General features: G+C 34.5%; 2 protein-coding genes and 1 long non-coding RNA gene across 9 annotated transcripts; all 3 read right to left on the bottom strand.

Annotated features, from left to right (window-relative positions):
* Positions 1-1,213: 1,213 nt before the first annotated feature.
* Positions 1,214-7,526, bottom strand: LOC102620344 (uncharacterized). Of its 7 annotated transcripts, none has more exons than XR_008054748.1 (18): positions 6,924-7,526; positions 6,121-6,182; positions 5,797-5,908; positions 5,586-5,672; positions 5,383-5,505; positions 4,806-5,271; positions 4,269-4,635; positions 4,111-4,172; positions 3,521-3,682; positions 3,349-3,413; positions 3,098-3,254; positions 2,767-2,965; positions 2,552-2,638; positions 2,361-2,470; positions 2,088-2,230; positions 1,867-1,964; positions 1,632-1,759; positions 1,214-1,524 (listed from the first exon to the last, which is right to left on the bottom strand). It is a non-coding gene; the product is annotated as an uncharacterized LOC102620344 (long non-coding RNA). The 7 variants fall into 7 exon arrangements; XR_008054744.1 differs by having other exon boundaries at positions 1,632-1,767; positions 6,924-7,525; XR_008054745.1 differs by having other exon boundaries at positions 1,632-1,767; positions 2,153-2,230; positions 6,924-7,525.
* An 806-nt stretch (positions 7,527-8,332) lies between these two features.
* LOC107175073 (putative disease resistance protein RGA3) lies at positions 8,333-10,927 on the bottom strand. The gene has a single exon (XM_052441073.1). It carries the CDS (start codon positions 10,925-10,927, stop codon positions 8,333-8,335), a length of 2,595 nt encoding a protein of 864 aa, XP_052297033.1.
* A 2,755-nt stretch (positions 10,928-13,682) lies between these two features.
* On the bottom strand, positions 13,683-14,681 carry LOC102612452 (elongation of fatty acids protein 3-like). The gene has a single exon (XM_052440434.1). It carries the CDS (start codon positions 14,586-14,588, stop codon positions 13,770-13,772), a length of 819 nt encoding a protein of 272 aa, XP_052296394.1. The 5' UTR covers positions 14,589-14,681; the 3' UTR covers positions 13,683-13,769.
* Between the last annotated feature and the right edge of the window lie 147 nt (positions 14,682-14,828).

Here is a 14,828-nt window from a genome sequence, read left to right as displayed (position 1 = left end):
GTCAGTGCTGGACAGTTTTATTACTTTGGTGAAAGGTCAATATTCTGGCTTGATTTTGACTTGTGCTGATTTTTTGTGAAATATTGTATCCAATGCTATGCATGTTCACAGTGCCTCTGTAAATTTCATGGTTTTTCGACATGTGTATAGGTTATTAAAAATCAGCATGTGCAGGATACTCATAAGTATAGGATATGTTTAGAATATGTATAAGTATTAAGGTAGTATTAATGTCTATGATTTAAGGATGATTGGGATTATGTTTAAGGTTAGAGATGATATTGATAAGAATATTTTTATGATGATTATAGGACAAGGGTGAGTTCGTTGGTTGTTCTTGAGGTATTGAATTGATTGCTACGGATCGAGGTAAGTAGATTCATGCATTATGTGCTTTATAATAAATGCAATTTATGTTACAAAAATTATGTTTAAATGGAAATTTTTACAAAACTGATTTCTAAAATATTTAAATGAATTTTGTAAAATAAAAACACTTTTAAATGAATTTATATAAATGTATTTTAAAATGAATTTTTCTTAAGAAATTAGTTATCTTAAACAAAATGTTTTCTTAAAGAATTTTCTAAAAGAATTAAATGATCAAAGAAAGATTTTTAAATGTTTTAGAAGACTTTAAATGCTATTTATGAAAGGATGTATGGTGGATTCAAAAATGTTTTGGCTCATAGTCCGCAGTAATGTATATAATGTTAATGTTATGATGTTATGAAATGCTATGGCCAGCTTGTTGGAATGATGATGATCTTGTGCACAAGGATGTTATGAACAATGCGGGGTATAGTACCCTGAATGAAAAACAATGCGGGGTATAAAACCCTAAATGATGAATGATGAATGATGATAACTACGAGGCATCAGCTACCAATGTTTACGCTTTAATGTTTTTATATGAATCCACCCCTTATGCTAAATGAAGATGTTGTTATAAAATGTTTAAAGGTATATGACAAAGGTTTTCAAATATTGTGCATGGATTTGCTTACTGAGTTGACGGCTCATCCCTCGTCTCCAATATTTTGCAGATTGATTAGAGATATGGCTTGGGTTCTTAGACGAAGAATTTTTCTTAGTGGATCGTTGGAGTTGCTTTAAAGATTAAATTTGACTACACTTCCTATTTTGCATTAGAAACTTTTCTTTGGAGACCTTATTTCATATGTTTTATGTAAGGATTTAGTTGGAGTATGAATAATGATTGTTTATCTTGAGATTTATTAATAAGAATAAATGATGTGGGGTTTCATTCCAATTTTACCCTTGTGTTTTCATGGGTAATTTTTGGGGTGTTACAAATTTCATAAGGTAGCTTAATATACCCTTTCAAGAATATCTGCACCAGCCTGACAATTATTGATGGAAATTCAAATTCAGAATCATGTTCGTATGAGAGATGAAATGTAATGAGCGACTTGGCCACTATATATGCATTTATCATCTTCAATTTGCTCATCTTTGTCTAGAGTATTGCTTCTGCGTTAACTTAATTAGCGTGCAAGCCACCTGAAAATGGGTTTAAATAGTGAGAGAGAGTTTGAATTCGAACGAATTAATCAAATATGATAACAGAAAACAAAAAAGTAAAATAACCACAAGAAGTAGAAATATACTTTTGTTAGATTTAGAGCATAATTCTTCTGTCAAGTTCTTTTCCACTAGCCTTGTTTCTGTGAGTGCTCAAACGCAATTCCTCAACACTCAAGATAGTTTCTGCAGACCTGAAAAACTGGTTGTGGCCCTAAGGAACTTGAAAATTAGAAAAGATTCAGAATGAGTGACTAAGTATTTTTAATGAGGGCATGAATTCGAACAAATATGGTGAATGAAGAAACAAAGGCATAATACCATAAGAAGTAGAGCTCTGTTTCTGTATGTGCTAGCACCAATGGAAACCGATGGAAATGAATTTCTACGAATTAGACATGTCAGCCAAAACAGGTACTCTGTACAAGCAAAGTAAAAGAGAGTTACAAAAAATTTTAAGATAATTAAACTTTTAGTCACCATATAATTAATAGAAAACTTTGTACACAATGATTTATTGGAGATTAAGAATGTATGCCTACGTTTTAATTGCAAACTAAATATACACAACATGATATTAGCATTAGAAGACCGCACCAACAGGTACCGAATTGAATGTACCTCTTCACGGCCATTGTACAAGCATTGAAACTTTACCGCAAAAGCTGTTTCAAACGTTATGCACCTTAGAGATGCAGGGTAAGAAATTGTTATTACAACTAGCAATGAAACATGTGTGAAAATGGTTAATGGACCTAAATAACTTGAAAATCAAAAAAGATTAGGAATGAGTGACTAAGCCTGCCAATCGCAACCTTGAAAATCCAAAATTGTACTCGATGAATGTGCAATTGCTCGAGCCGGTAACTTTACTGCAAAGGCTCTCACAAACCCTCAAAGATGATACTCTACATACCATGGTAACCTGAATAACAAAAAGATACACAGTGAATATTAAAGGGCATTCTGACAATGCAAATTTGTGCAAATTAACAACTGCGGTTACCTGCATAATAATGTCAATACTGAATTCCTTCCTCCGTGGAAGCGTATGATCAGCCCACATGTGCTTTGCTCTGTAGCTTTTGAGTACCTGAAATTGTTATTACAACCAACGGTGAAAATTGGGTGAAAAAATGGTAATATTAGCATAATTGAATTTGCTTATAGAGGATAAACCGATCAAAGAAAAAAACAAGATAGAAATGATTATCTTAGAACCTTAATATCATGCAATAATAATCATCATGCCTTCCAGGCAGCTATCCATCCTCAATTGAAACCGAGCAGACCTGGCCATCACTTTCTTCTTCAAAGTCCAGCAGCTGAACGTTGCACACAACACCACAGTGGAAGTAGTTCCATCACCAGTCTAATCCTTGATTACCCCAATGTTCTCCATAGGGTCTTCAAAGTCAACCTAAAAATAAAATGAAAATGCAATGCATTATTATTAGGGATCTAGTGCTTGAGCTTGCTTTGACAGCATGGTATTAGCAAATTCTGATATAGCCAAAATGGTGAATAAGATGATATACTTGATAAGAAAAACCTGATTTAACAAATAATTAAGGAGCCGGTAACAATCACAGAATCTCATCATGTGGGGAATGCCTTGGCAACAGAAGATGGTTCTTTCATTCAGGAAATAGCAACTTTCCAATTCCATAAGGTAGTTTAATAGCCCTTTTAAGAACATCTGTACCAGCCTAACAATTATTCATGGAATTAAAATTCAGAATCATGTTAGATTGAGAGATGAAATATGATCAGCGATTTGGCCACCATATATGCATTTATCACCTTCAATTTGCTCATCTTTGTCTGGAGTATTGCTTCTGCATTAACTGAATTAGCTTGCAAACCACCTGAAAATGGTTTTAAATAAAGTCTAAGAGCTCGAATTCGAACGACATAATCAAATATGCTGACAGGAGAAACAAAAGTAAAATAACCACAATAAGTAAAAATATACTTTTATTATATTCAGAGCATCTTCTAGCGTCAAGCTCTTTTCCTTTAGCTCTGTTTCTGTTTGTGCTCAAACGCAATGGCTCAAGGGTCAAGATAATTTTGTGACCATCAATCTTTTTGCAGCCACATGCAGACTTGAATAACTAGCTGTGGCCCTAAGGAACTTGAAAATTAGAAAAGATTCAGAATGAGTGACAAAATATTATAATCGAAACTAATTAAACATACACGTCTAGAAAATCTGAAACTGAATTTCTCAAATGTATATGCCTCTTCGCAGCAATTGCTTGTGGGGGAAACTTTACTGCAAAGACTTTCTCAAACCCTTGAAGATCACACTCTAACAAGTGAGAGCTTGCACATACTGGAAGGATAATGATTACTCATAACCCAAATCCCCAATACTCCCTAATATCTCACTTAAGTGAGTTCGAGCTCCCAGAATTCACTACTGTGAAACTCTCACAACAAAATTCTCTTCAAAGATTCTCTACTCAAATTTGATGATGATGTCCCTCGAAAGGAGGCAAAAAATATAACACTGATAAAATTGGCTTGTGAACAATTAATCTTCCTGGCCATCATGCATACCAGGTGTGGTGAACAATCTTCATTCTGACATTTGCCATAATAAGCGGCTTAGTATCCTTAACCTGATAACTTACACAAACAAAAACAACTTGATTAAAGTTTAATATTTAGAGGCAGAACAGTAAAGAAGATGATATATATTGATACTAAAATTTGACCTGTGTTATCCTGACGTCAAGAATCACAGCATCTCATGTGGGCAGAATCTTCGCAGTACAAGATGCTTGCAAAATTGAAGCAGCATCTTATCACCTGTAATTTAATTAAGACAATAACTTTCCCCAACCTAAATGACAATTATTTGGAAAATCTAAATGACAATCATGCATCGATGGCATCAAAATTTGGCTACAAAGCAGCTTGGAAAAGTAAAACTTTTTCCCAGGATGAATGAAGAAACAAGGGCATAATACGACCAAAAGTAAAACTTTTTCCCAGGGCTCTCTGTTTCTGTTTGTGCTAAAACCAATGGAAACCGATGGAATGAATTTCTAGGAATTCGACATATCAGCCAAAACAGGTACTCTGTACAAGCAAAGTAAAACAGGGTTACAAAAAATTTTAAGATTGATATGATAATTAAAATTTCAGTCACCATATAATTAATAGAAAACTTTGGACACAATGATTTATTGCATATTAAGATTGCTATACAAAATATATTATTAGCATTAGGAGACCGCACCAAAGCATACCGAATTGAATGTGCCTTTTCACAGCCATTTTACAAGCTTTGAAGCTTTACCACAAATGCTTCTTCCAACCCGTGAACATGATGCACCCGAGAGATGCAAGCTATAAAATTGTTACTACAGCAAGCGTTGGAACATTTGTTAACGAAGGAAGTTTATGAAAATACGCCTTTGGATACCCGTCTTCAGGAATCAATTCATCCGTAATAACAATTTTCAAGAAGTATCAACTGCTTTAAGTTCATCGACATCACAGAGATCTTCAACTAAAATAGTGCAGATCCGGCCATCACTATCCCTTCTACTGCTCTTTTCCTTTAGAGAATGCTTGAATTACAGAATGCGTGTAAGGCATTCTTATTCAAGGTCCAATGATCAAACCTTGCACAATAACAACTGAGGTAGTGGTTCCTTCGCCAGCCTAACCCTTGGTCTCAGGAATGTCCTCAACAGGGTGCTCGAAATCAACCTAAAAATCAAGAATGAGTTGGAAAACTGTTTATGGCCCTAAAGAACTTGAAAATCAGAAAAGATTAAGAATGAGTGACTAAACATTTTAATCGCTACTAAACATACAAACCTTGAAAATCTAACTTTGAAGTACTCTTGAATGAATGAGCAATTGCACGAGCTGGTGACAACTAAGGTTACTGTGAAGTCTCTTACAAATCCTTAAAGATGATACTTTACATACCACGATAACCTGATAACACATAGGAACACAATGAACATTAAAGTGTATTCTGACAATGCAAATTTGTGGAAATTATCAGCTGTGGTTACCTGGACAATATTGCCAACACCAAGCTCCTTCCTCAATTGAAACATATGATCAGCCCACAAATGCTTTGCTTTGTAGCTTTTGAGAGCCTGAAATTGTTATCACAACCAACAGTGAAAATTGGGTGAAAAAATTGATAATATTAGCATAATTCCATATGTTTATATAGGATAAACCGATCAAAGAATAAAAAAAGATAGAAACAGAGCAGACCCAGCCATCACTTTCTTCTTCAAAGTCGCACAATAACCACAGTGGTAGTCGTTCCACTGCCAGCCTAATCCTTGGTCACCCCAATGTTCACCATGAAGTATTCAAAGTCAACCTAAAAATAAATAAAAATGCAATGCAGGTGGAAATGAAAATTCTATAAATAAAATAAAATAAAAATGCAATGCTTGAGCTTGAGCTTGCTTTAGCATCATCGTAATAGTAAATTTTGATGTATCTTTACTTATCTGTCCTTGTTTATACACAACAAGATATCAATAGATGAAGATGGAAATGAAATTCTATAAAACAAAGCAAGTGAATTACCAGCAGAACATTTTAGCAATCCTTTCGCTAAATTTTTCATTTTCATAGTCTTGCTCTCCTGCCTGCATCATTAAAACCAAATGTAGTTCCGACATTTCCTCGAATCCCTGGTGAACATAATTACACTCGTACGAAATAAAACAAAGTGGGCTAATGTACTACTAAAAACAATTACACGGTTACTTTAAAGAATTAATGTTACATAAATTACATATAAAAAAGTAAGATTATCATTATACAAGATAAAATTGATAATTTAGTTTTCAACGTTACTGCAAATGTATCACAAAGATTTTGTCTCTCAGGAAGTTACACATAACAAATTTTCGTACATTAAAAAATAAATTGCATTAGGATTTTCTATGATGTTGTATGAAATTTTACAAAGACTATATATTTTTTAAAAGAAAATATAGAAATTTAAACATACTACACCTGTTTTTTATTATTATTATTTAATCTTTAGAAAACAAGTTTAACAGATTTAATAGTTAGGAAGTTTAAATTTTAAATAACTGAAATTAAAGTATTATTCTAACTTATCCTAACTAACTTGTAACTTTATGAACTATTGATTAAATTTAACCATACATATTTATACCATGATTGATTCTATAATTTTTATAACAGGATCATAGAATGGCCCATTAAATTAATGTTTGAAGTAAATAGTTAAATTCAATTAGCAAATCAAAATAGTAGAAAACATTGCATATAATTATAGAATTTTAATTCAAAATATAATTATTTTTATTAATTTCATTGCAAGCAACAACAGAGTAAATCAGAGGAGGAGAAATTACCGGCGAGTAATATCTTATGCCGACCGCATGATGTGGGGAATGTGAGATATCTTCCGCCAGTCTTCTCCTTTCCCCTCTTCATAACGTTTTTCCAGAAGAGGAGATCCCTCCATCCCTAATTCCTTCAGCGTGGTTATTTGAAGAAGGGAATCCGGCAGCAGCTTTAATTTGGGGCAATACTCAATTCGCAAGGAAGAAAGACGTGGAAGAAAGATGTGGTCTTCTAGAATGGGCAGTTCTTCCATACTTGGACACTGAAGGATCCTCAATTTCTGCAGTGTCGTCGTTTGAAGAAGGTAATCCGGCAGCACCTTTAATTTGGGGCAAAGATAAACCCGCAAGACAGAGAGACATGGCATGATGGAGATGTTTTCCTTTCTTGTAATACTGTAATCCCACTCTTCCAATGCATTCATGTCTGTAATTTCGAGTGATTTCAATTTGGGGAAGGCAATAACCAATGATGACGATGAAGATGAAGATGAAGATGAAGATAGGCCATCCTCACTACTTTCTTCGATTCCCAAAAACTCATTACCCACTCTTTTTATGTTTTACGTCGTGTTTACTTGATGGAGTGGGAGTGAGAACAAGAGTGTGGATTCTTCCTATTTTAATATTTATTTATTTAAAATGGGGAGAAATTGGGAGTCTTACTTTGTAGGTCTCACTTATTTTTGGAGTGGGGAGTGGAAGTGGGACTCTCATTGAGAGAGGTGGGAGTGAGACTCCCATTTCTACCCTTTTTTTATTTTATGTTTTATAATTAATAAAATAAAATACATAATATTATATTTATTTAAATAATAATATTATATTTAACTAAATAATAATTTATATTGATTCTAAGTTAAAATTATTTTAAAATAATATTATTATATTAATAAAAAATTAATAAATATAATATTATTATATTTATTTTAAAAATAATAGTACTATATTTATTTAATAATAATAATAAATACTTTATTTTAAAAAAATATTAATTTTGTACTAAATAATATTATATTATTATTTTATATAATAATAAATTTAATATAATTATATTAAATAAAATAAAATAAAATTTCATTTTATATTAAAATTACAATTAATAATTTATTGTTCATAATTAAGAATATTAATAATTATAATAAATTTACAAATATAATAAAATAAATATTATTCATTAAATATATTTTTTATTAGTTTTGTAATTAAAAATTATAATTCTTTAATTAAGGATAAAATTATAATTTGAAACTATTTACTCTCAATCCAAGACAAAGTAAACACATAAATTGGATTCTGATCTCCATTCCATACTTCCATTCTAGTGTAAGTAAACAATCTACTCTCACTCCCACTCCACACTCCCAATCCTAGGATTCCCACTCCCAAGATTCCTAATCCAATCCAAAAAATAAACGCTAACTTACACTTTTCAAGCTGCATAGTTCGAGTTTTTCCAGAGGCAATTTTCCCAAAGGAGGCAAATGCTCACAGTTAAGACACCCGCGAAGATGTAAATTCCTTAGATTGGATAGTGAAGTCAACCATTGGGGAAAAATGTTGCCTCCGTATAACAAAATGTCTAATTCCTCTACACTCAAAGGCGGTTTTAAGGCTTCAAGAAGTTGTTCATCTTTCTCTTTCTTCCTCCTCCTTTCTTCACCTTCCCCACCTACAACTTCACCAAACACAAGACGAAAACGAAGGAGGTTTTTCTTATTGTCGAGTTCTAATCTCTCGGCCTCATCTATATGTGACACATTACTTAGCCCTTCTATTCCACATTCTCGAAGGAGTTGAAGATTTTTCAGAGATTTAAGGCTACACCTACTGCTATCACCAACACCTCCAGCCACCACAAACGTTTCCAATGTTCGAAGACTGGTTAATTTGGAAATCGCTACTGGCATGTATTTCAACGAATCAGTGCCTAAATTCAGTAAACTCCTGATGTTCATTAACTTCCCAATCCCCCTAGGCAATTTTCTAAGATTTCGGCACCACCTAATATCTAGCTTTTGTAAATTATATAATTCACACAAAGTCTCAGGTAGTCTCCTTATACGTAGTCCAGACAACTTAAGATATTTTAAATGTATCAATTTTCCAACATTTCCTGGAATTTCTCTAATGAAATTTGGGCTAGGACGAAAAAGTGAGAACGATTGCCTTATAACTAATGTCCTTAAACATGCCAATTTACTAAATAACTCCGGAAGGATGCTACTATTAAGAGACGGATTGGAAGGACTTTCATCATAAATTAAGAGGGTACGCAATCTATTAAGTCCAAGAACGGACATAGGAAATGAAGCTACTCCTTCAAAATTTAACCCTAGGTGACGGACTTTGTGATCAACATAGCTTATAACTGATTCTTTGTTGCCTTTAATTTCTACCGACAAATAACCATTAATTTCTGCCCACGAACATTCTTCTCTGCTTACACGTCGGGCAAAATCATGTAATGTGTGATGCATCTTACAACTTATAATCTCATCATCATCATCGTCTTTCTTAAACTCTTGAAAGAAAGAGCGTGTTGCCAACATGTTGAAATACTCTTCTCCAATCATCTCCAATTCTTCGTCTTCATCTGCATTAAGGTAACCTTGAGCCATCCATAGTGAAATTAGCTCCTCTTTATACATATTGTAGTCTTTTGGAAAGACAGCACAATATAAGAAACACCGTTTTACCATAGAATTGGAGGGTAAATCGTTATAACTCAACAACAAAGGAGCTAAAAGACCTTGCCCAATCTCTTCTACTTTCCACATTTCACTATCTAAAATTCTTTGCCACTCTTTTACTGTACTTTTAGAGCGCAAGAGATTCCATATTACCTTTGCCGCAAGAGGCAGACCTTTGCACTTGTGTGCAATTTTTCGCCCGATTGGTTCTAATTTTTCATGATCATCAACAGAACGACGGAAGAATGCTAACCGCTCGAGCAACGACCAGCATTCCTCTTCAGCCAACTCCTTGACAGGGATAATATCTATTGATCCCAACTGTAGAGCAACTGACCTATCACGTGTGGTAATTAAAATTTTACTTTCATGGTGGCCATTCTTTAGACAAGAAAAGAATGGGTTCCATTTTTTGTAATCTCCATCCCACACATCATCTAAAACAAGAAAAAATTTCTTCCTCGTAATATATTCCTGAATCTGTTTCATAAGAGATTCGAATTCGCTTAAACCAGAAGCTGACACGCCTAGACCTTCAATGATTGCTTTGGCGACCCTAATCTCCTCAAAAGTGTCTGATACACACACCCATATAACTTTTTCAAAATTTCTTTTCACCTCATCATTATTATACGCTAGTTGTGCAAGAGTGGTTTTACCTATACCCCCTAACCCAACTAGTGAGATGACATGAAGGCCTTTTTGTTGTTCACTACTTTCACACAACAACTTGCTTAAGAGCTCATTTTTCTCCTCAACTCTACCGCAAACCTCTCCCTCATCAATCAAGGAGATGGTTCGCACTCGCTCCGGTTTCTTGACATTGTTACTCACATTCTCATCAAATTTAAAGTTAAACTTATCTTTTTGGGAGGCAATATCATCTAGCTTTCCATTGATTTCCCTAATCTTGACAGCAATGTCATGACGAAGACAGAGTTGTTTGAAACTACCAAAGCAGTTTGATACAGCACAAAAGAAGGAACGTACCTTCTTCTTATGAGGAGCAAGAGCAAGAGCATTATCATCATCAATGCCCTCAATCTGCAATTTGAGCCTTGCAGTGGTCCACTCATCCAACACATCTTCCATGTCGTAGGATGCGTCTCTGAGCTGATCCAGCCAAAAAGTAACAGCATTGTCGCGCTGCATTTGCCTTTTCTCTGCATCTTCCAGCACAGCTCGAATGGCTCGAAGATTGCTGGTAAGCTTTTTCACTTCTTCTCCGACACCAGTCACAAGCCTCACGTGTTGTTTCACTTCATCAGCCGCAACGGAGGTCAGCTGCCCCAGGAGAGAGGAAACGATCGCATCAACCATTCTGACAAAGAAGACGAGAATTCTGAAGAGTTATTAGATGTGCTTTTGTTGCGAAGATATGAAAGAAAAGGAGTTATTGCATTCTTTTATACTGCATAGAAAAGGTTTATGCTTATCCCCACCCCACACGTCAATGATTGTAGAATGTTTAATTTCCCTGATTCTACTCCACTAGTTCTGATGGGTAATTATAAATATTCTCAAGTTATGTATGAAAATAGCACAAATTTGGATCTAGTAATGATTTTTATGTATTTTTTCATAATCTTCTAAAATACTATATCTGCATGTTATTTCGTGCAGAAATATGGCATTGGGTGAAAAAAGTTATGCTTATCCCCACCCACACGTTAGTAATTGTAGCAGCATCTGTAATTTCCATGATTCTACTCCACGGACGAACACATGTTTTGTACTAACATCTTTAAATTCCCACACGTTAGGAATTTGGCACATAATCTCAAACTCGTCGCATCTTTAACGTATGAGGTTAATGAATATATTATTTTCTCATGTCAATTTAAAACTCCGAGATTATGTGCCAAATTCCTAACGTGTGGGAATTTTACCTCCTAAGTAATCCAGCCCACTGCCAAGTGCCCACTTTTTCTCTGTCGAGTTAATGATGTTGTTTTGTTTTCCTTGTTTTAATTAATGTTACGGAGAGAAACAGATCGATGCAAATGGCTAGCCAGGTTTTGCAGAAACCATGAATGGTCTTGCATGTGACATAAAGCTTTATAGCTTATTCCTCCATCAACATTTCAATGGTTCCATCTCACGTGCACTTGGCTATGAATAAGGTCCATGCATGGATCGATCGATTTAGGAGTTTGGACCATCTCATGCTGCAGAGTTATGTGTCATGTATGTGTGTTGACACTTGCCAGTTCATTTTTGTTATAAAGATTATTGATACTCATAAATGTACTACTTACAAATCATAAATTTTGAGTTTGACACTTTAGTTTCATTTTGTAATACCTACGCTCTTTAAATATTTGTAACAATATATTTCAAACTTTAACTCAGACGTAATGAATGAAGGGCGATCCTCTTCTTATATAAATTTTTATTTTTTAACGTTCAAGTTACATTTGATTAAGTGTACTTATTATCTAGTTTTGACTATCTAATTACATTTGATTACGTGTACTTATTATATAATTTTTTTTTGAAATGATGGATCTGGTGAGATTTTTTACATCTTGGACCAGTAGGTCAAGAACAAGCAGGGCAGGGCCTTCTCTGAAGTCAATCTTGTGAGAAACACCAGCTTTTTGGATAATTGGCAGCCCTAATTCATAATTTTCTCTGTTGATGTCCATGGCCAAAGTCGGCAACCGAAGCTTATTCTACTCTTATTAATCGAGAGATAATTTTACTTCCAACTAATTTAATTGGGAGGAAAATCGAGAGAGATATCCACTCTGTCCTTATTAATTGAGAAATAATTTTACCCTTACCCAATTTAATTGGAAAGAAAATCGAATTCCAACAATAACTAGGACTCGAATCCAAGCACTTAAGCTAACTTTAAGTTTTTGGACTCATGGTTATAATGTTCTTTATTTAAATCCTAACAAATGGTGGGACTTGAACTTGTGCCTACAAACATTGAGTGCTTAGGGGCTGCAAAATTTCATAACTTAATTTTGGCATGTGCCCTATCACATAAATGTAGATAATAATAATTAATACATTAACAAAATGAAAAATATTAGTTTACAAAATACAAATCCAAATTTTTTGTGCGAGAGGGGATTTAAAAGGGAGAGACTAAACAAATGTGGTGAAAAACGACATGTATTACTAAAACTGAAAATACAAAGTCTAGGCAATTGAAAACATTAGGTTTTTTATTTAAATATCCCTAATTTGTCCTTAAATATTAAATTTATACCCTATTATATACATATACCTCACGAAGATATGAAAAGTAAAAAATAACCTTAAAAAAATTAAGAATCCACACATTTCTTCCTCTCAGTGCAGGAAGATGTTGAGTACGAAGTCGGGTAAATTGAGAATTTAGTCGAGCAAGAATTGGAGATAAGTAAGTCGAGTATATGGTCCAGTAGGAAGTTGAGTAAGCATATTAATTGAGTCGAGTATTAAGTAAAAGTCAAGTAAATTTTTTGAACAAGTCGAGTAAAATTTATGTAATTTTTAAAGAGGTCGAGTATTAAGTCGGGTAAGTACATCGGGTCAAGTATTAATATTTTTAAAGAAGTAAAGTATGGTAAGTTGAGCATTCAGTCGAGTAAGAAGTTAAGGCAATTCAATAAGTCGAGTACGAAGTCGGGTATGAAGTCTGATAAGTTGAGCATTCAGTCGAGTAAGAAGTGAAGGCAATTGAATAAGTCGAGTGTCTAGTCAAGTACGAAGTCGGGTATGAAGTCTGGTAAGTTGAGCATTCAGTCGAGTAAGAAGTGAAGGTAATTGAATAAGTCGAATATCTAATCGAGTACGAAGTCGAGTCTGAAGTCTAGTAAGTTGAACATTCAGTTGAATAAAAAGTGAAAGCAATTGAATAAATCGAATATCTAGTCGAGTAAGTAAATTTAATGAGTCGAGTATTAATTTTTTGGTGGCATTTTATTGAGGCTATTTTTTTATTTTTTTTGGTTTTTTAAGTATGTATATGTAAAGTTACAAATTTTAATAGATAGAGATATATTTTGGGTATTACGAGAGAAACGGTGTATATCCCACGCAATTCTTTCGAAAACATCTCTGTCAATTGCAATGAACAGATCACAACCCTTCTTAATTAAACAAAATCAAACTTAAAAAAACAAATCACACACACAAAAACAATCACAAAAACTATTTGTTCTGATCATCCCTGCTTTTTTTTAGCGTAGCTCTTGGAATGAAAATTAACAAAAAGTGTCAAAAGAGAAGCATTAAACACAACATTGAAGCACCAACCCAAAACCCCAGAGCAACCAAATCCCGTAAAATGATAATACAGCATCAAAACCGAAACAACAAAACTAAACACAAACTGAACAATCTGACAATCAGTGACCAATCTCTTCCACTTTGGCCGCAACCCCATCACACACAATAGATAGTACCCGTACATGATCACGTGCACACTTGCATTGGTGACAAGTGCGATAGGAAACAAAGACTGCTTCGTCTGTAACCAAAGGTAGCACATTACGACGACGGTTGCATGGTGGTAGACGTGGAGGAACGTGAGCCGTTGGATGGAGTTTGACAAAATGATCAAAAGGGTGTCTAGGAATTCGAGTATTTTGGAGAGGTAGAAGATGTAAGCGTAGAAGAAGAGGGGACCGGAGGGAGAAATGGTGGGGGGGAAACAGAGGATGTGACGGAGGTCGGGTGAATGGAGGACGATGGAGAGAGTGCAACCAACGGCCATGACGAGGGAGAGGAGGAGGAGGATGAGGTTATGGACGGCTGTGATGGGCTTGAGGATGTGGGGTTCAATGAGAGGTGATGGTGGTGGTGATGTTGATGTTGATGTGTGGTAGAGGAGGAATGTGAGGGAGAGGTAAGTGAGGATGGAGAGAATAAGGAAGTGTGGGGAGGAAGCTGGGGTTTGGTTTTGAGTCCATGTGAAGTTGAGGATTTGGGGGTGGTTTACAAGCCGATATTGGAGTGTTGAGGTGATTGAATTTGAAGCCATGGCTGGTTTTTAGGGGGAGGAAGATTAGAAAGAGATGATGTTGAGAGGAGTGGGGGAGTTTAGACAGTTTGGGATAACCTGAGGGGTATTTTGGGTATATAATGTTGTCCGAGCTTAAATTTTTGTTAAAAAGAAATAATAATAAATTCTTTTCTCATGTCAATTTAAAACTCCGATTGTGTTTCCAACAATTGCTTTTCTTTTTCTATTTTGGGATTTTGAATAATAATTTTTCAATTC

This window comes from Citrus sinensis, chromosome 5 (genome assembly GCF_022201045.2).
Source record: "Citrus sinensis cultivar Valencia sweet orange chromosome 5, DVS_A1.0, whole genome shotgun sequence".
Taxonomy (NCBI): Eukaryota; Viridiplantae; Streptophyta; class Magnoliopsida; order Sapindales; family Rutaceae; genus Citrus; species Citrus sinensis.
Note: the sequence above shows the minus strand (reverse complement) of the source record. Positions and strands in the feature narration are given on the sequence as shown.

Excerpts from the sequence above, each read along its gene's own strand:
- LOC102612452 (XM_052440434.1), bottom strand. The coding sequence starts at position 14,588 with ATGGCTTCAAATTCAATCACCTCAACACTCCAATATCGGCTTGTAAAC.
- LOC107175073 (XM_052441073.1), bottom strand. The coding sequence starts at position 10,927 with ATGGTTGATGCGATCGTTTCCTCTCTCCTGGGGCAGCTGACCTCCGTT.